The sequence below is a fragment of the Betta splendens genome, chromosome 5, assembly GCF_900634795.4.
Source record: "Betta splendens chromosome 5, fBetSpl5.4, whole genome shotgun sequence".
Lineage (NCBI taxonomy): Eukaryota > Metazoa > Chordata > Actinopteri > Anabantiformes > Osphronemidae > Betta > Betta splendens.
The window spans coordinates 8,540,417-8,564,904 of NC_040885.2; the positions used below are offsets into that span (position 1 = coordinate 8,540,417).

At 46.9% G+C, this 24,488-nt stretch overlaps 1 protein-coding gene across 5 annotated transcripts in view; it reads left to right on the plus strand.

Annotated features, from left to right (window-relative positions):
• Positions 1–17,534, plus strand: part of cpne5b (copine Vb) — a 64,637-nt gene extending 47,103 nt beyond the window's left edge. For all 5 annotated transcript variants that reach the window (XM_029150146.3, XM_029150145.3, XM_029150143.3 and 2 more), the window contains 11 exons: positions 4,671–4,712; positions 4,799–4,874; positions 6,685–6,738; positions 7,154–7,215; positions 8,807–8,853; positions 9,562–9,743; positions 10,015–10,142; positions 11,079–11,181; positions 13,471–13,528; positions 13,973–14,046; positions 14,768–17,534. In XM_029150146.3, coding sequence (XP_029005979.1) covers positions 4,671–4,712; positions 4,799–4,874; positions 6,685–6,738; positions 7,154–7,215; positions 8,807–8,853; positions 9,562–9,743; positions 10,015–10,142; positions 11,079–11,181; positions 13,471–13,528; positions 13,973–14,046; positions 14,768–14,959 — 1,018 coding nt within the window. In that variant the 3' untranslated portion in view covers positions 14,960–17,534. The remainder of the gene's footprint in view (positions 1–4,670; positions 4,713–4,798; positions 4,875–6,684; positions 6,739–7,153; positions 7,216–8,806; positions 8,854–9,561; positions 9,744–10,014; positions 10,143–11,078; positions 11,182–13,470; positions 13,529–13,972; positions 14,047–14,767) is intronic.
• The last annotated feature ends 6,954 nt before the right edge of the window (positions 17,535–24,488 follow it).

Genomic DNA, 24,488 nt, shown 5'->3' on the forward strand with positions numbered 1-24,488 from the left:
CCTGCTGCAGCGTTTGGTCCCTAATTCCTCATGCTGTCACATGATTTGAAAGAAGCCCCGTGTGCGGGACATTCCCCTGCATTGATCCTCCTCTAGTGTCCTCTGACCTCCTGCACAGGAGCAGAAATTAGCTTTGGACTTTGCTTATCACCTCCTATACATTAGGCAATCTTGCATTCATAGCTTAGCCACTTTAATTGGCAGCGCAGGTTTTTCCTTACAAACAGCTCCTGTGGGGTTAAAGGTCAGATTAATGACTAGCCTGACGCGGAAGATGGATGCTGTTTGCTCTGTAAAGGATCTGGAGACATTAACAGTCCAGTCCTACCCAAACACTACATGAAGCTCCTTATAAATCTTTACCTTTAATCCAGAAGTAATTATCTTATGTAAACAAACCATTTGTACTGTATACTGTATATAAGCGATAAAGTACATTTTCTTCAAATTGAATTTAACTAAACTTCCCTTCAAGAGCCAGTGGTTTATTGTCTCTCTGTGCAGGATCCGGCCATTCACAGACAGGCGGGATGTGTTTGGAGGATAATGTTGACGTTTTACAAAAATATTAAATTTTAAAAAAAAAATATTACGATACAATTTTCCGTTCACTGTCTTGAATTCTTCACACGTTTCTCCTAAAATCAGCATTAACTAAATATCCCAAATAATGGGACGTCGCTTTTCGCAGCAGGCACATAATTATTGCAGACATGTTGTGTCAGACTGGGTAGGAAATCAGTTTTGTGGCTCCTGCTAATTTAAAAAGACAGTGATGGGAAGAAAACAAGTTAAAGCATGAAGAAGGTGAGCAGATGAGTGGAGTGACAGACATTACCATTGTGGGAGGAAATGTTTGGTATTTCCATCCCTAGCTCGAGCTCTTTTCCGAGACGCGTGTCCTGCGTGTGCGTGTGTTTGTGTGTAATTGCTGATCCCGCTGAGAGTCTCAGTGTGTGTTGAGACGTTTATGTGTCCAGTAGAGACACCACTTATTAGGTAAAACTGCATGAACAAGCCAATCACGCAGGCGTTCACCCCTGCAGACCCTGCCACAGCCAATCACACCCAGGGATGAGCCGGGCGTCCGTGGGCCTGTTCTGAGCGCCTTTGTCCCGCCGCCGTGCAAACACACACACACACACAAACACACGCGTAGCCTTAGAGGGAAATTAAATGTGACAAGCCATCCACAGAAATAGCCTGAAATGCTGCAGGTTGTGCGACGGCGCTGCACACAGGTTGAACACCCGTGTGGCCGTGTTTGCTCGCGTCGTGGTGGGAGTTGAAGTGGGCAGGTCTGCCTGTCTGTCTAATTACACAGTCTGAGACCCAGCAATAAATAATTTTGGTGCATTATTAATTCTGTCAGTGCTTTTCATCGATGTAAGTGCTGCTGTAACTTTTACCGATTTGAAAAGTGCTAATGCGACTAATGTCCACGCCACATTATGGAAAGAATGAAATCATCTTCATCGGTTCAGACCACGTTTTCATTACTTGCACCAAAAACCTGTGTTTAATCAAAACAGGAATTATATCAGTTCAGTTGATAAAGGTGAGTTGATTGAACCTCTGCTGCCCAACGGCTGTGTCTTTACATCAAATGCATGACTCTCATACTATTTGGTAACACAAGCACCTTTGATAGACCCACCTTTGATAGAGTCATATCAAAGTATTTTCCAAATCTCTCCAAAGTGTCTGAAACTGCACAGATTGTAGACTCCAACTATCTAAACCGTACTCCTGACCGGTTTCATGACCAGGGCTCAGAGGAGAACTCTGGGACTCTGGATACTTCTTCTTTTTAAATAAACCTCACACATATTTACTGAAATGAATAAACTGTATCATTTACTATGTGTTTCCATCAATTGCAACTGCCAACGTGGGCAAATCAAGATAAACGGCAGCATTTATTCTCCTATTAGACGCTTTTAGCTGATTAAAGAAGTGTGATCATCGGGTTAGTCGGGCAAATATTCGTAGGGCGTTTCATGTCTCACCCGTTCACTTAGCTCTGATGTTCAAATCACCATATTTCATTTCAGTGGAACGCGAGCAGGGCTGTTTTGCATATTTGTTAGTGATGCCATTTGTCATTTTCAGTGAGATTATTTGTGCAAGTTTGTGTCCTAAACGACAGTCAGAACTCGCTAGATGCCTTTTATGCTAATGCGACGCGACGCTGAGTGCACGGTCCTCGGGGAGGGCCACCACCGTGCAGATACGTGCATTTACGTGCGCGCTTCCGGCCGCTGGACGACGGCCAGCGCCGATGGCTGCAGCGAGGCCAGGCTCCACGCGCTCTCACATAGATTGCAGCACATCGAGGCACCCTTATCTCTGGAGAGCACCGGCGTGTCAGCGGATGACCTACTGCTGATTTACTTCCCTCTAATTAGATCAGCTCTTTAGTCCAGACGTGTTCCTCTCGTTAGATGGAGCAAAGGGCAAAAGGAGAAGTTGGAGCAGGTTCAACAAAGGACGTTTAAGACTTCCAAAATGCCATTGTCCTGTATCAAATCAGAGAAGTGTCTCCACTAAAAAGGATAATGTGCATTTTCTGCTGATTGCAGCTCTCCCTAATAAACCAGAGAAATAGGCACTGGCATGTACTGTAGTACCTTTAGCGCCTTTATCCTGCACTTCATCACTCTGAGATACTATTAAAGGCTCTCTATCACCACCCTAACGAGTAAGAGGGCAGAGAAAATAATGAGGCTTAGTGTGTATTTTAAATGTGGCACATTCATCCATAAAAATTCAAACATAAAAGCTAAATAAAGCTTTCTACACCCACACATTAATTATTGTACACAGACTCACATTACAGTTAAATTTGCACAACGACAGCGGCAGTTTTAGAAAAGCGTCAGGGATCTTTTTAAAAAATGAATTCAGCCTTAAAGCCCGTAATGTAGACACAGACTGAGTGTAAATCAAATGTGACTATTCCCCAACACCCATTGTTTTGCTCAAATTGAATATAAAGTTCAATGTGTTTTTCTGCCTCCAAATGAACAGCTAATCCATCAACATACAGCAGCGGCGCAGAAAAGGGGCCAAACTGCAGCCTCCTCAATTTACCACCAAATCTGCCACAGCAAGTGGTGCTTGTTACTGCTGAGACAGAAATACTTAAAAATCCTGGATCAGAATCTTTGCCGAAGGCCTTCTGCGGCGTCCTTTTAGTCAGATGTGTTTGGATGATTTTTTTTTTCCAAAAACAATCGGCGAGGATGTAAATTAAGAAAAAAAAACACCACCTTCCGACTTTGGTGGCTGGCGACAGGGTGGCGCCGTCGTTAGGCAGACTGCCCTTCAAGTGTCAGGATCCAGTTGAATCCCTGGTGACGGCGAGCCGATCCAGCTCTCCATATGAGGTGCAATCTAATAGGAGCAGGCCGCAATTTGGCAGAGACAGGGGAAAAGACGGTACAGGAGAGGAGGCGACGAGCAGAGAGCATCTATAGTATGTAGACATATACATAGGCCAAAAGAGGATAATTAATAAAAAACATCAGAAGAATCGGCTCTGCCTCATTAACATACCAGCCCTGGTGGCTCAGCATAGTCTATTTTCAATCTTGGCACAAGATCACAGGCAGATCTGTGTAATTGGAGCTGAAGAATTGTTCCGTGTCGAACGCAGTCGTCCCTTTTTCCTTCAATTACGCGCACCTCCATTACGGAAGATGAGTCATGTTCATTAGCGATGCCTCGGAATAGTCGCTGAAGATGTGCGGCAGATTAGTTTTGGAGTGGATATTGTTCCGGGGGCTCAAGGAGCCACCGGAGGCCCCGGCTCCTTTGACGCGGCCCGAGGACGGATGCTGATCTTGGAAATAAGCGAACGGGAGAGGATTTGAGGCGACGGCGGCCTCCGAGTGCTTAATTTGAGCAACGTGGCGCCCTGTAAAACCTGACCACTTACCCCCACGCTCTGTTCCTGCTCACGCTTTACGCCGCATTAGCCTCCCGACTCCCTCCTCACCCCCTCTCCTCCTCTCCTCTCCCACCGTTGCCTCTTTTCTTCGTGCCACATGAGAAGCATCATGTGGCTGCCACCGCGGTGACAAACACATTTTCTCTGGCTCGCAGCCTTGAAGGTAACCTCAAAAGAACAAACTGTCACCACAGACCGGCAGAGGCCAGGTGGTGGGGAGGAAGTCGGGCTTATTTCAGGCATCTTTCAATTCCTAAGTGACAGGAAAGTGTCTCTGATGTGCTGCTAGCTTCTGTTTCCTTTGGATCTGGGACGGCGTCGGTATCTGTGTAAGACAGAGTGGGGAGAGAGGGGAGACACGGGGGTGAGATCAGTGTAGCTCGGCAATCAAAGAGCCAGAAAGAAAGTTTCTGGGCTCTACGGGGACGCCGCTCCGGCTGCATGCGCGTGAAGTGTCATCAGTGCGTCTGTTTTCTCGACAATTTTTCAAGATGCCGGATGTAAACGCGCTTCCCACGTAGAATTCCACCGTGATCCTTCTGTTTATTTGGCACCAAAGCTCATCTGTTGCTGCCTCCTCTCAGTGGCCTTAATGGAGCTAGTCAAGGCGTGGCTGCAGAGTGAAACTGACCCTGAGTCAGTTCACCACAAAACACTTGGCGCTTCTTTGGTCCGTTTTCAAATCCGCCCTGATTGTGCGATTGGTGCTTTGTTGCAGGACGATCAAGGTGGAGGTGTACGACTGGGACAGAGACGGCAGGTGAGTGCGCGCCATCATTTCCCGTCACAACGTTGCCTCTTCCGGTGCTGTTGTGTGTTGTTGACTGCATTCCTCTCATGCGTCAGCCACGACTTCATTGGGGATTTCACGACCAGCTACCGAGAGCTAGCTCGAGGGCAGAGCCAGTTCAACGTGTACGAGGTGAGTCATTCGCTGCACGTCTGCTGGCTCTCGAGCTACGGAATCCCTCTACGACCGATGTCTCGGATCCTGTGACTGACACCAGTGACATCCTACCCCCTCACACCGCTGCTTTTCTGTCTCGATGTCGCAAGCAAATAGATTCATTCAAGGTCTTTCTATGCGTTCCTAACTCGTTGCTTGGAAGGACCTTTGTGCGCGTCGTCCTCATGTTTCCCAGCTGCAGCTCCACATCCACGTCAACATTTCCTCCTTTGGCAAATCCAGGATTTATTTTGCCGCTGTAATAACCCCGGATACGGACTCTCATAGAAATTGAGCTATTAGCCGCAGCATGAAACAGAAGTAATAGGAGAACAATCCAGGGATTTACACTGATCATAGCTATTTCTCATTACTTCTCATGGGATCACTTACTGTGTGCCTTAATAGCATACAAGACAGCTCTGTATGCAAATTATAGACATGCAGGTACAGTAGCTCATCCAAATCCACCCCCCTCCATTTCAAGGTCATGAAACGAGATTCTCAGATGTTTACCACAATATACCTTCATTATTGAAATTATTATGTTGATCTGTTGCCAAAATCAATAAATAGATTTCCAGACCTTCCCAAAGATAAGAGGACATGTCAGTGGCTTCATGCATGTGTGGTTCAGACGTCAGCTCCATTATATGCTGCTTTTGAGTCCTCGCTACCTCCCAGTGAGACTGAAAGGCCCTTTAGTTTTTGCATCAGCAGATTGTTCAGTTTGTCAGACAAATTGCCATCCCTCCTTGTTAAATTAGGGGCTGTCATTTTCATGCCTAGCAACCATAGAGAATCAGGGTAATGAGCTGAGACGTGGCTGGTCCTCGGATTGACATTTCTCTCTTGTTCCGCAGACGGTGCTATTACTCGCAAAGTAAATTTGAGTCCTGCACCTTCAGCCCATCAATTCTTTATAACCGGAGATCCGAGTTTGAATAATACAAATACTCTGCTCTGCCATAATCCATCTGTTACTTCATTCACACGTTTCTCTCTCACCTTCTGTCCTCCCTTGATATCTCTTCTGCTGCATGAGCAAACCCAGCTGCCCATAGAGTACTGTAATACTGTAACCCTGTACAACAGCATGTTGGCTGCATGAGCATCTTCATTCATTTAGGTTGAAATGAAGGAATTTAATCAGATATATGGTTAGATATGTGGTTAACTTGTGTCCAAATGATTCATAGAGAAAGTCTAGTAAATTAGAGTTTTAATTAAAACTATAAAGGTTCAGACAAAGACTTCACTTCAAATACGCTTTTTGTTTTTCAAGGCTCATCACATCTGACTGTGCTTCTAGTGTTACTGATGATGGGGACGCTCATCTTCATTAGGAAAAGAAAGACGAGGTCCTTTAAGTGTGTACGAGTGCAGTTTTGAAGTATTGTGTTTAGTTATGATTTCGTGCTACCTGATCCTGCATTAAAGGCTAACGGCTCCATTAGGGGCTGAAGCACTATTCCAGCCCAGCCAGCAGTGTGTATGTGAGCAGTGAGCGTACAGCGATAGCTGCCAAAACAGGTCCATGTGGGCCGACGACACCATTACAGCAGCAGCATTCACGCATCAGCACTAGCGTCCCAATAAACAGCGACGGGAGGCGTTCCGCTTTCATTTTTAACACCTCACGCGTACTGCACGTGTGAGTACTGCATGTACATGCGTGTACTGAACCATACTGCACTATATGGTGTACAGTGGATACAAATAATCTGCATCTCTGCGTGCATTTCAAGAAAATTTTTACTATATCCAGTATGTTTTACTGTTTTAGGTGATTAACACTAAGAAGAAAATGAAGAAAAAGAAATATGTCAACTCAGGAACGGTGAGTAGAGTTTCACTCCAGCAAGTGCTGCGTCTTTGTCACTTCTACTAACTGACTCCTGATTCACATGCACCATTGTCAATAATGATCTCCTGTCCCGACATGATGTATATTTTTGAGGATCTGAAACTGTGTAGTTGTTGAAGTGAGCCTGGATTGTAATGTATTCAAGTGGCGACCGAGCGAGCCTCCCATTTTCACACGAACCCCCCCAGCGGTGGGGGCGTGTGCAGGTAATGCATACAAATGCGTCCCATCCTCAAACTGGCAACGGCACTGACTCCATCACCAGGAAGCAGGCAGCTCCCGTGTCGTCCTGAAGAGAGCGTCGAGGGCTGAACCCATTTGTATTTAGGAGGAAAACATGGACGGCACCGCGTTTAATCAAAGCTGTCCTCCCCGTCTTTAATTCCAGGTGACCCTGCTCTCGTTCTCCGTGGAGTCAGAGTTCACATTCCTAGATTACATCAAAGGAGGGTGAGTGAGCGCATGCTAAAGCAGCCACGCAGTGGTGGTTTCATCTGAGTCCAGTGAATGAACATGTATGTATGCTTAAATGGGGCGGATGAAGCGGCTGCGGGATGAGGTCATGATTCCAGATTGACTGATTTCCATGGATTCAAATTCAAATTCTTCCACGATGAATAAATTATTTCTGCAGCGTGAAATAAAGAAACTTTCATCGGCAACAGCATCTCCACCACTGACAGTGATGGGGCTACGAGCGATGCACGAGTCCACTTTAAAGGAACCTTCCGTGACCTTCCGTTTTACCTGCCTCCATCTTTTACCTGTTTCAGTTATGGTCAGTGGTGTAGATGTAATATTAAGGCGATGAATATGTCTTGGCCCCCCTCGGACCTTTCCTCTGGTGCTGGAGTGGACGGGCGGCTGTTTCTCAGGTGACGCCTGCCTCTCAGGCAGGTTGAGCCGCTCTTTGATCTCCGTTGCAGCAGCTGAGCCGTCGCAGGTTTTATGGGCTGTGGCAAGTGTGACAGGTTTGGCTGGCAGTTCGCTGCTTCGGCTGATCCATGACACAATGACCCGGAGGTTCAGTGGCGCCTCCGTCTGCACGTCGCGGAGCAATTCCTTGCTCTTAACAAGTCAGGAACGCGTCGATTTGCCGAAGCTCTTTGCTGCAGAGAAGAGAGACGACGCCGCGTCTTTTATAGCAGAGGCAGCGCTCAAGCACTTTTCATCGCGCCGCAGAATGAACTCTGTAATCATTAAAGGACGAGGGACAATCTGGCTCCTCAGACGACGCGACAGCGCGTTCGCCCCAATGCAAAGTGAGAGTGAGAACCGCACAGGAACCAGAAATAAATAAATCCCACGAGTCCTCTCTGCACGTGCTGAGTCCGTGTCCACTCAGGTCGTAATGCAGTCAAATCAATAAAATCAAGGTTAATGAATGCGGAGGTTATAAAGGTCAGGCTGTGGCCTAATCTCCATCCCCACCCCAGACTGAAAGGTTAATGTGAATCTTTAATTCATCCGTTTTATTATCATTCCTCTGCCCTCCTCCTATATATAACGCCAGCTTGTCACTCGGGCCCCACAGGCCTCGTTCCGTTGTCGTAAATTGGCATCGAGGGGAGTCCTTCATCAGCGGGGAAAATGAGATTATGATTTGCTCTTAAGTGCCGGCGCCGTCTAATTGCTCGTTACCCTGAGCCTCCCCAGCGCCCCCTGCCACCGCTCCGCGCCGAGGTGAAAGTCAGGCACACGGGCGGTCGCTAGCCACTTAAATCCCACCGACGACAGGGCCTGAACTTTTTGTCCGAACGCAGATGGAAGAGAATTAAATGACAATGGGAACATTAGCTATTGATCCGTTTGGAGCGGGATTATCGAAAGGTTTATTTGTGTGTGTGTGTGTGTGTGTGTGTGTGTGTGTGTGTGTGTGTGTGTGTGTGTGTGTGTGTGTGTGTGTGTGTGTGTGTGTGTGTGTGTGTGTGTGTGTGTGTGTGTGGACTGGAATTTAATGAGCGCTGGCATGTTGTTGTTGTTGTTTGATGATCTGTGAATTTTTCTCCTCATCTCTCCTCTTGTGCGTTTTCTTTTCTAGGACGCAGATCAATTTCACCGTGGCCATCGATTTCACGGCTTCTAACGGTGAGTGATGCTAATGGCAACGTGAATGTGTTCAGGCGGGTGTGAGCAGCTTTTTACGTTGACATGTTGGATTTCACACGCTGAGCACTGGACACACATTGTCTCCTAAAAGCAACATGTTGCTTATTGATGAGTCGACTGAAGCATCATCAGCTGCCATTAGATTATTGAGTGACTACAGCTTTTAGTGGCTTCTTAATCACGGTGAACTGCTGAATTGTGCTGGAATGGAAAGAAAAGTGTGGTGTTGGTGATGTTCACCTCCACCCTCAGCTCCACATAACCTTCTCTTGTGACTGTACGTCGTGAGCAGGAAACCAGCCCATTCCTGTGATCTAATAACACGTAGGAGCGATCGCCTACAATCTCACCGTGTCGCGACGATGACACCGGTGCTCAGTGAGCGGCCGCCTCGCCTGTTGTTACGGTGGGGATAATTATGAAGGTCGCAGCTATTGACAGGCTCCCGAGCGCTCTCCTAATTCATCATTTCTCGCCGTGACTTTCCCGCCGCGGCCGTGAATCAGGAATTAAGGGCAGTGATCCGTCTTCTTTGAGGACTGAACATGACAGCAGCACCTGACAGGAGCTGAATCGTTTTTTTTGCCTGTACCGTGACTGATGGCGCCCCCCCCCCCCCCCCCCCACACACACACACACACACACACCCGCGCCTGACACTGACCTGGTGATTGCTCTGTTTGCCAGGAAACCCCTCTCAGTCCACCTCGCTGCACTACATGAACCCGTACCAGCTCAACGCCTACGCCATGGCCCTGAAGGCTGTGGGGGAGATCATTCAGGACTACGACAGTGACAAGATGTTCCCGGCGCTGGGCTTCGGAGCCAAACTTCCGCCTGATGGACGCGTGTCGCACGAGTTTCCACTGGTGAAGTCGACCTCTCCCCGTTTCACATTTAATTAATCTGTTTAGTGGTTTATAATATTTTTCAATTTTCAGAGTAACACCCCTGAGTCCTTGTACTTTATTGTATTTGGCTAATTTATGGCTGCCGTGCATGATCCGGCATGAAGAAGTGTGTAAATGGCATCTAATGAAGTCACTCCACGATCACCGTCGTCTCACTGTTTGACTAATGCACTCGACCGGACCATGAAATGAATCTTCTGTCCCTTTAAAGCTCGTCTCCCCTCTCTAGAACGGGAACATGGAGAATCCGTACTGCAACGGCATCGAGGGCATCCTGGAGGCGTACCACCAGAGCCTGAAGACGGTGCAGCTTTACGGGCCAACCAACTTCGCTCCGGTGGTGAACCACGTTGCCAGGTGAGCGAGCAATTCCCACTCGTCTGCTGAGAAAAGATGGGCGGGTGTCGTACGCGCTCAGGCCTCCGCAGTCGGGTTTCCTTTTATTTACTTACAAAGAAGCTTAAAAGTCACATTTTTCCATGTAAATCATTGTAGGTTCTGTGTTTAAGGTCCCGTTTGCTCAGTTCTTTTTCATCCCCTGCGGCAACGTGTCCTATTTTTGATCCTTTCATTATTATTTATACATTATTCATATATCTTTTCAAATACTAAAAACAAATGTGGGGAACTGTAAACCCCACACTGACTTCCTCCCTAAATTAAACTTCTCTAAAGACAAAGATAAGACTTGTTTCTTTACACTGACAACATCTGAGCTATGAATGATGACTGACAGCCATCGCAGGTTTAAATGACCGCATGCGTCTGACATGGGCCAGTGTAAGCTGATGAACACATGAATTCGGCCTCCACCTCTCTCCCCGGCCTTCATCCGATTCCCCCAGTAGCTCTGTTGTCTTTAGAAATGCCACCGCCACAAAGCGCGAGTCCCACTTATCAAACTGTGGCAGGAAGTGTCAGCGTTCAGCCTCTGAATGTGTGGGAAGGCCGTTAATCTGTGAATCAAGCGCCGGCCTTGTGTTGAACCGGACCGATTGATCAGTGCTCACGAGGCATGAGAATAAAATGTTATCTGAAGTACAGCGTTGGCTCAGACTTTGAATTGAATTTCACATACAATGCATGGGGAGGCTTTTTTTTCTAGTTGACTTCCCAAATTAAATCCTGCTGCTCCTCTAACCGTTGCCTGAAGGCAGCGATGGGCAGTGTTATCTATTCATTTTCTACATCCCTGTTTACACAAATGCAATACATTTGTTTTTTTGCATTAAAAGAGATTAAACCGCATTTGTGCGTGTGTGTGTGTGTGTGTGTGTGCGTGTGTACGTGCAGATACGCAGCGACAGTGCAGGACGGTTCCCAGTACTTCGTGCTGCTCATCATCACAGACGGCGTCATCTCCGACATGGCGCAGACAAAAGAAGCCATCGTCAACGTAAGGACCAGTTACTTCCAGCCAGTGGTAAAGCTGGGATCCGTGTGGGCGCTGGTTCTGAGTGTGTGAGGCGGGAGTGGACACTGCTTCGTCTGAGGGTTGACTCACGGAGTAATGATTTAGCTCCCGGCAACACTGGAGCAGCTGAAGGCACTGATCTTTTCATTGTGAATTGATCCTTTAAAGTTTTCCTTCCTGTTGGAAAAACCAACATTGACTGTGTTCACGTCGGACTGGTTCAATGCAGGACCCGCCTTCGATCTTTGTGACTCGGCCCTGAGCTTTTCCTCTGACTCCTCTTCTCTCCCAGCTTTAGCAGGTGGCTCGCTTCCTTCGCTCTTCCGTGGACTCTTCTTCCCCCCTCTCCCCCCCCCCCCCCCCCCCCCCCCCAGCTTGCCGCAGGCACAGAACACCCAGCAGACTGGATTTAAAGGGAATTTGCGACTGTTAGTCAAAACATTAGAACAGCCACACCTTCCTTTTAAGATCTTGCCTGCTGCTCTATCTCACTGCCGCCGCTGCGACGCTCCGCCGCCGTCCCCCCCTAACTCGCCACGGATCCAGGGCGGGCGAGGACACGCTGCTCAGGTTATATAAGTCTGCCTTCATACGTATTCATGCTGGAAAGCAGCTTCAGTGAGGAGCGAGGGGGACGCTTGGATGTGTGAACATCTGGAGCGGGTTTGGGTCGGTTCCTGCAGGTGTGTGTGTGTGTGTGTGTGTGTGTGTGTGTGTGTGTGTGTGTGTGTGTGTGTGTGTGAGTGTGTGCGTGCGTGTTGGATGCTCTCTCTCGCATGTTTTCAGTGAGATCCGCTCATGTGGCGAGTTTTTCATCCACAGCAGAACCTGCTGTAGCCGGCGACTCCGCCTGTCAGTCACGCAGCAGGAAAGCCCTCCTCTGCTCACAGCCTGGGTCCCTGTGCTCCCGCGCTGCCTCTGCGGCGTTCTCGCTCACTACTACAAAGACTCCGTCTGCCTCTCTTCATCTCCTCCTCTCCTTCCCCTCGATCTGAACCTTTTTGTTTTCACCCCTTCTTTTGCTCCTGTAAGCATTCGGTCTGAGTCGGAATCCTCTGCTGCCTTTGATGTTTGTCCTCTCATCCTCTCCTTGTTACCCATCAGTGCGCCGTGCTTCATCTCGTTACCGATGCCGGGACCCAGCGAAAGTCACTTTATCTGCTTTCACTTTATGTGCGATGCGGGGCTTCACAGATAGGTAATAGCCGACTTGTTTGTGTGAGATCGAGTTAGCGCTGCCTAGAATAAACGTTAATGCATAGAATCACACAGCTGCACGCAGGCTGAAATGACTGCTTGACTACATTCTGCTAAACTAGCACTACATGTTGCGTCCCTTCACCCACCCAGACGCGTTCTAGTGATAAATCATGGCGATTCATCCAGAATATTAGTTCTATCACCTCCATTATCCTCCCTCTCCCTCCTCCTCCCGGCTCACGACCGCTTCCTCTAGTCCACTGCCACATAAAACCCCTATCGTGGCATCCGGTAACAGATTCATGACACTATTCTCCTCCGTGCGTATGAAAAGGCCCACATTTAGCTTTATCAGCCTTAAAATGGCAGCGTAGTGTTGGGCGCATGCTGTCGACGCGGGCTGGGAATTCTGGGGGTTTACGCTTATCTTCGGGAGACTCAGATTATGGTTTATTTATTTCTGTCTGGCGGCTCCGGTTCCAATAGCGCTGACCTGTGGGCACGGCGTCTCCAAGGATGTTGTTAGTGTCGTCTGTGGGTTTAATCTCCACTGATAGGCCTGATAGCCGGCGTTCCGTCCTGAATGTGTTAGCGTGTTTAGGGCGTGTCTGCTGCTCCTGTGTGAGCTGACGTCTCACCAGTCCTGTAACTACTGGAAGAAACATGATTAGCCTAATTGGGATACTGCATGAGGGAATCCTGATACTTACAATGACAAGACTGTTAATTACCTACCACGTACACATGTAATTGAGTTACTATTGGCTATTGGTTTTACATTATTCTCTGCACTCTCTTTGACTTTCTGTTTCTAACTCGCCCTCTTCTCCCCCTCTCTCTCCTTCTCTCTCTCTAAGGCCTTTCTTATTTAAAGGTCAATTAGCCGGTAAAGCGATAATGCAGAACATTAGTGCGAGTAACCGACATGGGTGAGCGAGTAATTACTACAGTGTCCGACGTGCAGCAATGGGCAAAACACGCCAGTGGTGACATGAACAACCTTCGCTCTCCTCGAGACCGAACCTGTGGCGTGCCGTGAAAATGAGCTGTTGTCCTTTCATTTCTCTGCAGAGCGCCAAGCTTCCAATGTCCATCATCATAGTCGGGGTGGGTCAGGCCGAGTTCGACGGTAAATACGTGCTCGTTCTCTTTTTCATGCTTGTGAGGATATTGAGATCCCAAACAGCAAGTGCTCAATCTCTAGTTAGTGAGAATGACCCAAAACATGAAAAGAAATCCATATAACTCACACTCTAGGACTTTTACAGCCAGTTCGAACCTCTGTCTGGTGCTAATTCAGAGAAAGTACCCGAGAGGAAATATCTGTACAAAACTCGTGTGAGGCTGTAGCGATGCGGACGCGTAGGTGGATGTGGGCATAATTGTAGGAACAAAATGGCTAAGGTTAATTGCTGGGTTTGCAGTGTTTAGTGCTGATGATTCCAAATTTGCACAGAGACGATCACAAAGAGCTTATTAGTTGATTAGACATGCAGCAAGGCCAGATTACGCCCTGCATCATCATTATTATTATCATTATTATTATTATTATTATTGCGCTATCGTTTTTCAGCGATGGTGGAGCTCGACGGCGACGACATCAGAATCTCATCCCGTGGGAAACTGGCGGAGAGGGACATCGTTCAGGTGAGTGACCCTCGCAGCATCAGCAGACACTGACTGCACCTCGAGCGGTTCCGTGGGGTCCAGGTCACAGACGGCGCCAACACGCGCCTGTCGGGCCCGCGTTTATGCAGTATTTACTATTTCCACGTTACTGACTTTACACGCCGACGCGCCGGTGAACATTAGAACGCCTGTTTCTGACGCCGCTCCATCTGTCGCCGTTAGCAACTCCAGCAGATCTGGACATCTGCGGCGCCTCCGAATCCCCGGCGATGCTGGAAACTTTGATATGACGCGTCAGTACGACGCCTCGCTGCTTCCCACTGGCGACTCGCTTTTTTGCCGTTGTGTTATGTTTTTATGTGAGAAATAAAACAACACTGTCAAGCTCTCGCACAAAATGCCTCCTTCTACTTGGACTTAACTCTTATTTATTTCCTCTGGCTCCCGGGTGAAACCGGAGCGCCGGGATTAGCGGCAGATCAGCGTCCTAAAGCTGGCAGGATCTGGCAAATGTTGACTAACACGCGGCTTAAACGTGAGCCCACTGGATTTTCTCTCCTTGTGTACGAACCTGCTCCTAAAACCCACATGTGCGCGTGGCGTCAAAAGGAGCTTTCCACGAATCCCGGCGTTAGTCCTGAAATCATAGTGGGCCATGTGTTAAGCGGAGGAAGCCGTATGTTGATAAAGCGGCCCTGGGTTCGATCTCATAAATGCGTATTTCGCGTGTCTTCAACAGTTCGTTCCGTTCAGGGACTACATGGACCGGACGGGCAACCACGTGCTGAGCATGGCGCGGCTCGCCAAGGACGTGCTGGCGGAGATCCCCGACCAGTTCATCTCGTACATGAAGAGCCGAGGGATCAAGCCGAACCCGGCGCCGCCGCCCTACACGCCGCCGGGACACACGCACCACCACACGCAGATCTGAGGAGCCCTCCGCCTCCGCCGCGTCAACTAGGACCGAAGGCGGCCATCCGAGAGGGGGGCGGGGCGGGGCGGGCTCTCGCGAGCTCCTGTTTTAATGGCGGGAACTGGACACGTCGCCCCGCGAGAGAGGAGTTCAGACGGTCCTGGAACCTCCCAGTGACTGATGGAGCAGCGTCTGTTTTACGTTGGTTTTCTTTTTTTTTACTGTTCGCGCTGCTGCAGACTTTCCAGGGCGCGTCGGTGGAACGCGTGCCACGGCCGTGACTGTTTCACGCCTCATTCGCAGCGGTCGTGTTGTGGTTAAAACTCGTGCCTGTCTGTGATTGTTTACTCTCCGTGTATCAGGACACGTGAACTTTGACCCCAGCCTTGCTCGTCCGTCGTCGGTGTGGCCTGACCTGGTGATATTTTCTAGGCACCCTTTCCCTCCTGGAATGAGTTTTTTTATATATATTCGGGGATTATCTCCATATCTGCTGATGCATCGGTTATGATGTGGAAAAAGCTGCAGGTGTGTGGTTTACAATTGAATGCATTCAACACGAATCGGTTCTCTTCATGACATCAATGATCTCCTCCTCTCTTATTAAGTAGATATTTAAACAGCATGTTGTATGAAGATTTACTGCCCCATATCCTCTATATTTATTCTCCAGCCTCATGGGCACTCGATCGATCATATCATAAACTGTATCCATTTTGAAGTGCTCACCAGTTATTGGATGTTATTGCATATGAAGCACAGTCTGCATCAGGTTAATTGTGTGTGTGTGATTTTTTTTTAACTGCTGCTCTTTATTGAATTTGAACAGAGCAACTCCAGTGTCTAACGCTGCTGTAGGACATACAGAAAAACGTGTGGGGGGTTAATTCAGTACAATCCCATCATGAACCACGTTGCACAAGCAAAACGTTATTTATTAATCACACACCATGTAGTGAATGAACATATTTACAGGAGCGTATGAAGCAGAAGGCAATATGTGAAAAGGAAGAGAGCCAATGGAGCCCTGGACGTTAGGATGCTGACGTTACTACTGATGCTACCAGGCATCACTAACTAATAACCACTCATTGGGACCAATTCCTTCTCTCCCACTGGTCTTTGTTTGGTAACACATCATCTTCTAAACCCAGAGATTCATTAGAAATGTGTACACAAAACATGCTTTTTCATTTAATGCGGTGCATTCGAGGTCTCTGGAGGACGTCTGTTCACTGGTGTTCTCCAGAGGTTCAGGATTCATGTTCATTACATTCAGGCCATAAGTAAAGCCTTCACGTGTGAATACAGACACCGGGCGAGGACGGCGCCTCTTTGTGCACGTCTTATTTGGCTTTCCTCCCGCCGCCTGTGTCGTCGCCCGGGCGCGAAGGGAATAAAAGCAAACCGGCGTCCACGCATCGAATCCAATTTCAGCGCATCGGTAACGACGCTCAGGACTCCGGCAAATGCCACGAGGTGCGCGAATGCAGAAAGCATTAACATGGAGAATTCAAAGCAAATGCATCTCCTCCTTGTGATCACGAGCCCCTGGGGTGAATACAATACACTAAGTAGGATTATTACCCCCTGAAGGCAGAGAGGAAGCACTGTGTAAATCAAACGCAGCAAAAAAATGCAGCATCCGCATGCGGGAACGTTACCGTCCACCTTAAACTGACCCAACTCCAGATTCACAGCACATGTATTTGTTCTTTACACATGTGCTGATTGTTTCGTCGAGCCATTTATAGTTTGAGTGAATGCTAACGCTACAGTAGACCGTAAGAGGTGTCCTTTTGATTTTAGTTCACAGCAGGGGATGGAAGCGGCGTTAATCTGTGCTGAGGAGGTTCTGTACAAATGTCTAATGTAGCAAACTAAAGGCCTTAACCCTGTCGAAGGCAGAGGCTGCGTCTCGTAGAGAGCCCTTCGGGTGAGGCTTCGACGGGCGGCGAACGTGGAGATGCAGGAGTGGACCTAACAGGAAGTGAAGCTGGTTCGCATATGAACTCCAACAGAGACGTGCGCCATGTTTTTTGGGACTATTACTGTATTGAAGCAATGTATTTATTTGTTTTCAGCGTGCACGAACAAGCCATTGCTCCCTCTGCCCTTTGCCCCGATCGCCCCCCCTCATCTCTGAGAAGCCCTGATTTTCTAATAATGTGACGATCAATTGCATGTTTTCTGGGGCTGCAGTGAGAGATTTACACACGTGCTGCCGTCTGTAACATAGGAACCAATGGAAGCAGATTACATGCATGTCAGTGCCAAACACGGCAGTTAGCTCTGTGGACTGTTTGCTAGTTCTTCTCTCTCGTGCCTGGTTTTCAAAACATTTTTTTTAAATCTTACTAGTGGTTACAAACTGTAGCTAATTAGCATGTTACAGTTGAGAGTTTTTCAAAATTTATTTTTGTCTAATCCCATAATTTAACTTGGAGTTTTTTTCTGATTTGCATGATCCCCTGCGTTTCTTTTAACAGATTTTTATTGTACATGATTATTGTCATATGGTGGGTTGTGAAATGCTTTGTATTGGATTGCCTTAAACATTAATTAAAAAATGACTACTTTTATAAACGCTCAATGTTTCATGTTGTAATTTGTGGGCTTTTTAAATGTGCAGGAGGCTGATTAGCCGTCAGGGGCCGAGCGGCAGCAGCTCGAGGGAAGAAACAAAACACAGAGCCACAAAAGTAACCTCGCTCGATAAAACAAATTTATTCCACACTTCAAATTCCTGACCTTAGCAAACACATATTATAAAACTCTATTCACTGCACTGTTTATCATTGTTAGAGCCTCCAAATCAACCTACAGCCTGTCTGTTTTTGTTTGTGGGAGAAAACTGGAAAACCCGCACAAACAGAGAACATGTTTGTGTTCTCCTCACTTGTTGATTTTATTTTTAATTTGTAATCCATGCAGGCAGGTAAAACCAAAACAAGTACAGCAGGACGATATAATACACTGTATAACACTTAATTGCGTTGTTTACTGTCTGTAGCTGCTTCTCTTCGCATATTTTAAATGAAACTTGAACGCATCAAAACCATAGTGTTGGTTTTCCAAGTTTTCTCCAAGTTCCTGCGAGCCAAGATCGGGATGAAAACGAGGAAGTGTCCTTTTCGATTCTGCTGTACACGGGTTTGTCCTTCTTAAATTATTCAGCCCGCATTGTGTGATGTGCACATGTCTTTCCTCCACAGTGTGCGCCGGTGGCAGAGGTGACAGCTGTCATAAAACCCAACCAAACCAAAAAGCTGCCTTCTGAAAAACAACGTGTTCACTTTAGGTGACAGCGGCGCGTTGTGCAGCGGATCTCAGCCAGTCACGGAGGGTGCGCTTCAGCACAGTGATACACAATCATCCCATTAGGCAACGCGTCCTGTGGTCCAACAGGCTTTTTTGAACACTCAGCATAACTCCCGTCTGAGAGAAACACGCCAGCAATGTCATAGAAATAAACTGATTCTTTTCTATTTATGGGTTTAGAGAATGAGACAACCTGAAACTAATGAGAGTGAGGAGACGTTCTACTGTGGTGCTCCTGGAACGTCCTCGCTGTTCTTTTCTGTCTAAAAGTCCACAAAAGGAGTCGAGCTTTCAGAAATCCCAAATATAATCTACCTGAGACACACGCGTGGGAAATCAACAGTCAAAGGAATGACATTTTGGTGCATGAAGTTCATATTCATTACTTAAATTATTATTCTTTGGTTTGGCAGTGGGCTGAAATCCATGAACAGACAGTTGTGGACAAAAAGCCATTAGTCTTATTATAGATCACAGCAGTTTCAGCTTAATGGTTTCACAGAGGCGACACCAGTTGCAGCCACGTCTATTTTATTTCAGTCCGTCTCGCTCTTTGCCCCAGCGCTGCTATCTGCTGTAACGCATGGCAGCCATCGGACAACACTCAACACGGCTGTGATGTTCCTGCGATCATCCTCATGCTGGCGATGACGGCAGAAGCAGCTGGGACGTCAACAGCATCCCGACCACTGTTACGTAACTCGGCAACGAGTGGAGACACCGCGCGAGTGCCCACATGAAATCGAGCCGGGCCGCCTTTGCTGAGCCCTGAGCCTGCACTCACCAGACAAAAGTACCCCCTCAGGTTCAAAGGCAGCTGCTACTGTCTGCTACTGAGACCCTGCAGCCAATACTGAGTACAACATCAGTCACTCGCTTTGAAATGAGGACTGTAAGATGGTCTAGTGATTCATGAGCAACCTGTTTTCCTTTGATTTGATTCACGGGCATTCAGTTGAAGACAACTGGAAAGAAATCTATACAATTCGTTCTTGCATTACGGCAGCTACTGAATAAAATCCATCCCCACAATATTGGCGGCTGTTTCTGTCCACGCATTGAGGAATTCAAGGAGCTTTGTGCAGCCGCTCTCCTCACAGTGAGAGACCCGAACTGAGCGGATCCGAACACCCGATAAGGATGCGCAACCTTTGGAGGAGCGCGGAGCTGCTCCAAAGGTCGACGCTCGCGTGGGACCGGCGCGTGGAGTCAGCAGGAAGTTTGGAGATCACACTCGACAGAGGGAACTATGAGAAAGTCGCAGGTTGCTTCCGCTGCTCAGCTCCCCGGCCTTCTGGATTAACCGGTGACCTTTGTCTGGATGCACTCGCTCTATTCACGGTGGCAGAAAGTGAAAAGGAAGTTTGTTTTAATCCTTTTGTCTCGAACTTTATTAAGCGTGTGTCCAGTCAACAACTTTATCCACTAAAGCTTTAGCGTCATTTGTATCATTGATAACATTCTGTCTTAGGAGACTCGCAGTCAACACATAAGGAAAACATGTTTTGGTTTGCCATTTTGTAAAGGGCACTTGCACCCGGACAAAAAGGGCAGCGATCCTCCGACGTGGGCTCCGAACTCTACATGGAGCTGGAGATCACAAACAGCGCGGTACATGTGAGGCGACGTGAAGAGGTCACGGTGTCGGTAAACGTTGAGCTGGACCGCGTTTCTTTGGCGTAGGAGATTCTGCTTTTAATAAAAACTACACAATAGAGGTACGAAGACAGGAAGAATAGGCAACACGGTCATCTAATACCTAATATGTGGTTATCAGCAGCTCTATGCTGCAATAAGAACAGAAGGAGACGTCATGAGAAGAAAAGTTGCATTATTAGGAGCTGCAGAAAACAAGTGGAGACTCTAATGCGAAAGAATTATTGTTGAACTCAATAATGTGTTTGACTTCAAACTGATGATTTGAATGACACCTTTTATATACAGTAGCTCTAGCATAAAAACAGGAAATTACCTCTATTTATTCAGGATATGAAAATTGCCTGCACCGGAATTCATTTAAACGAAAAGAAAACACTGCACACGTTTCTACCTCCTCCTGTCAAATAGGCCACACATCCAATGATATGATATAACAATAAAGTGCTACAGTATGTGGATGGAGGGTATGAATGATTCAGCCTCGCCAGAACCTGACCCCATTACTCCACACGAGCCAACCACAGCGCGGCAAAGGCCGGGGATCGACAGCAAACAGCTTTAGATACAGAGATCAACACTGACTATTACAGAAAATCAATGATTTATGGGCCAGCTGCTGGCGGCTGTGTGTCAATCCCAACGTAACCCACGCCATCCGAGGGGCGTTTAACATCCTGCGAATACTAATCAATAAGTATAAACCCAGAAAATCCAGCTGATATGTGGCTGCAGGTCAAGGCGCAACACATCCAGCAGGCTAATGCTGAAAAAAGATCCATAGGCTGGAGCAGACCTCCTCTATGAATTACTATACAGTGAGTTTTTAATAAACAAAGACAAAACACCCTAGAACAAGAGCAGCCCACACATCAGAGTAACCATCTATTAACATGTCGATTTCACCGCTGGGTTAATCAACAGCAGTTAAGTGTCTAATGAAAAATCAATAAATGCAGAAGATATAAAAGCAGAAGCATCTGAACCACAGTATCAGTGGCTTCATTATAAGGAGCTCTCGTTAAGACCCACAGGACAGAGAATGTCCCCACTAGCAGCGGCTTCTCTTGACTCCAGCCACTCCACTTGGAAGTTGCTAGCAGTCAAATCCTCTTTAAAAGCTGTTTGTCTTGTAGAACACGGGACACTTTGACCTTTCTGTTTGCAAACAGGCCAGAGACTCCAGGAGTAGCCTTAGAGGAGGTGTGCTGCTTGGAGGGAGCTAAAACTTCATTATTTAACCTGCTGGAGATGTGGTAGCAGTAGATAGAGTGCATATGAAAAGAAGTAAACACACACACACACACACACACACACACACACACACACACACACACACACACACACACACACACACACACACACACACACACACACACACACACACATTATGTATATTTGAAAAGAGAACATTATGAAATATCAAGAGGAGAGAGTACAACAATGACTCCTTTACACAGTCTAAACCATCACAGAGCTGAAATCGGGACGGAATAACATGAAGCACTGCAGGCAGAGAATCAACAGTGAGAAACTGCGATGAAAAGAAACAACACCTGCAGCCGCTGATCAGGTATTTCATTACACGGAGCCAGGGCGGAGGATCCCGGGTAAGCCGAGGACAATTGAAAGCCTCTTTTCTCTGGTTCCCCTCTCCTTCCTATATGGATTCAAAAGCCACAGTGATGACTCCCTGCGGTCCTACAATCACGCAGCCAAGACAAGACGAGCAGATGCTGATGGCGGCGGCGCTCCCACCGTCCGCTGCAAAAACACCAGCACCGGCCTCATCTCACGACCGGCAAACACACGGTCCCAAACCTTATCACAGCGGTGCTGAGGCCAGTTTAACGCTGAATTCCACAGAGGCCTTAAAGACATGAACCCTCTCCCCATCCTTATCTACAGCTAATTATTTATTTACCAGCACTGATTCACGGCAAACATCGCTCCTGGGTTTAACTATTTATGTCTTTATTGTTGCCAGAGTTCCATTCCATTAGAGACCACGTTATTTCCCCCCTGAACACGCTCTGTGAGCTGCCCAGCACCGTGTGATCGCTCCCTTTCCTGCACAGCACTCTCCATCAATCAACCCTAGTATGTATATCATAGTCAGTGTCCATTCCAATACTGTATATATACAGTAAATACCTGTTGTGATATATATATATATATATATATATATATATATATATATATATATATATATGTACTGTACTGTATTCATCACTATGCAAAATGTCTGTTGAAAATCAACAGTCATCTATCAGTTCTGAGGATAAGTACTTTTGTTTCAACAAAACCCACTATGAGCTTTTTTATTGAGATTTATTCAATTTTTTCATTCTTTGTCCTCAAATACTCATGCTATAATATTAGAAAGAGCCAAAACCAAATTAACTACAGCTCATGTTGTGATAAGCTTAAGTATAATGTAGTTTTCTTCTTCCTATATCAAATTATAAAGTAAGCCTAGAAGTTAATATATGGAAATCCTAGTAAGGAGAAGGAAAGATCCATTTGGGGATTATTCAGGCTGCGACCTATGGAAAAACCCATCGTTATATCAGTGTAGTGCCATCACATTGACATCCGTGCATCAGGCTGGACAGAGGTGACTGTGATATTCATGCTTATTATCCTGGTGTCCAGATAATAGTGAAATGCATGACTGGACATCCTAATTGTCCCCATGATAAACACTATCTGGCATGAACGTAAAAATATCTTTAAGCAGTGAAAGTGTGTTTTCTGTTGGTTATTCTACTCAACATTTGTTGCAGTTGTTGCAATGCTTAAAATAGAAACAACCATTTCCATTCACCTGCGGCTCAGTATAAGCGCTGGTGCTGGTGCTGGTGCTGGTGCTGCTTGTTTGTGCGTGTGATCCTTGTGATTGTGTTTTTTACTCTGGCTGCCAGCATGTTGTGGTAATTAGAAAAATGAACTATATTCTGGAGATAAAATATTATAGTGTCAACGATGTATGGCTGTGTGTGAGCGTGTCTACTGTATGTGCGAACCAGGGCGGGGCAGCGCTCGCCACACATCAGTGGGTGAATATCGCCACCTTGTGGAGAGTAAGAGGCTCAGCACATGGGCTCAACTCCCTCTAGCTCCATGTTTAAGCCACATTTCAAACGTTAAAAATATGTTTAATATCATTGGTTAAATTACACCAACAGATTATTCTCACATAAGCAGCAGACAAATTCAGCCGCTGTAGTGACATACAGACGTATTGCTAACATGGCACAGTGAGCACTGAAAAAACCGTGGCTCCGTGAACACAACTCCTCCTGCCGATAACGAGAACCGGCAGAAATATCGTTCAAAAGCGCCCGCGGTCACCGGAAGTTCACCAACTACTTCCTGCGCACCTACCTGCCCTGCCCTACCGTTCGCTGGGCTGTTTAAACAGCAACGATGGTTCCGAAAGGTCTGGTCGAGCAGCAGACGGCGGAAATTCTCCTGTATCTGTTCGAAGATGAAGTCGAGCTGGGAGATCGTAAACTTGACGCGTGTCTGGAGGTTGACTCTGTGGGTTAGTGAGGCTTTTTTCTATACGTAAACTGCCGATTCAATGTACGGTAACGGGTTGTAGCCGTACAGTACGATAACTTTCGTTTCCAGGTAAACGACTGAGTCGGCTCTTACAATACTGTGTATATATTAAGTTAAATTTAACAGAAGCATATGGCACAGGTGTCTCTGGGTGTGGCTTTTTTCACGATCCCCCGACATGTTATGAAAGTATCATAAAATCCTAATTACGTCATCACGGGCCCCGCGCTGCTGCGTTCCCGTCAATCATACACTCGATGTAAATGTGTGTTAATACACGGGAGGCCAGAGCGTGCCTACGGCGTTTTACGTCACCAGACGTGTCACACTGTTTTGCAGTCCTATTCTACACTTTCTATCTAAGTTTAAGGCCCAAGTTCACAGACTGGGGCAGGCGTTTTCCCCAGTCACCTCTACTGTACAGTAAACATAAATATTTGGCATTAATTGTATGTGCTGCGTGTTGTTGTTTTTTTTTTACAGTGGCTCATTCAGATGACAATTTTGACCCCGTTGTCATAGCTGATAAGCTGAGACAAGTCGCAGATTCCATGACTGATGACCCCAAGTTTAGAGATGCACTGAGTGAGCTGAAGCGAGCAGCAGCGACTGAGGTAAACACACAGAAACATTGCTTCATATACAGTAAAAGTAATTATTGACACCAGTCAAATGATCCACAGAGGTGTTCATTGGAAATCTGTTAAGTAATGTGATGTCCACAGTAATGTTTCTGATACTGGGATTGACAGAATTGTCTTAAAGAAACCACAACTATTTCTTTCGAGTGTTGTGATGTACAGTATACTGTAGTCATTTGTTTCCTGTCCCATTTTTTCCCAGGCTGCGGAGAAGGCTTTTAGCGATGGTGTGGAGGTTCTGTGCCAGAGTCATGTCGCTCAGAGAGCTGAAGTGGCTCCAGAGATGCAGATCATCCGGGCCTCGGTAACATTAGGGCTCTACATCAAGAAGTCATGCCCAGAGTTAAGAACAAAAGTCCAGT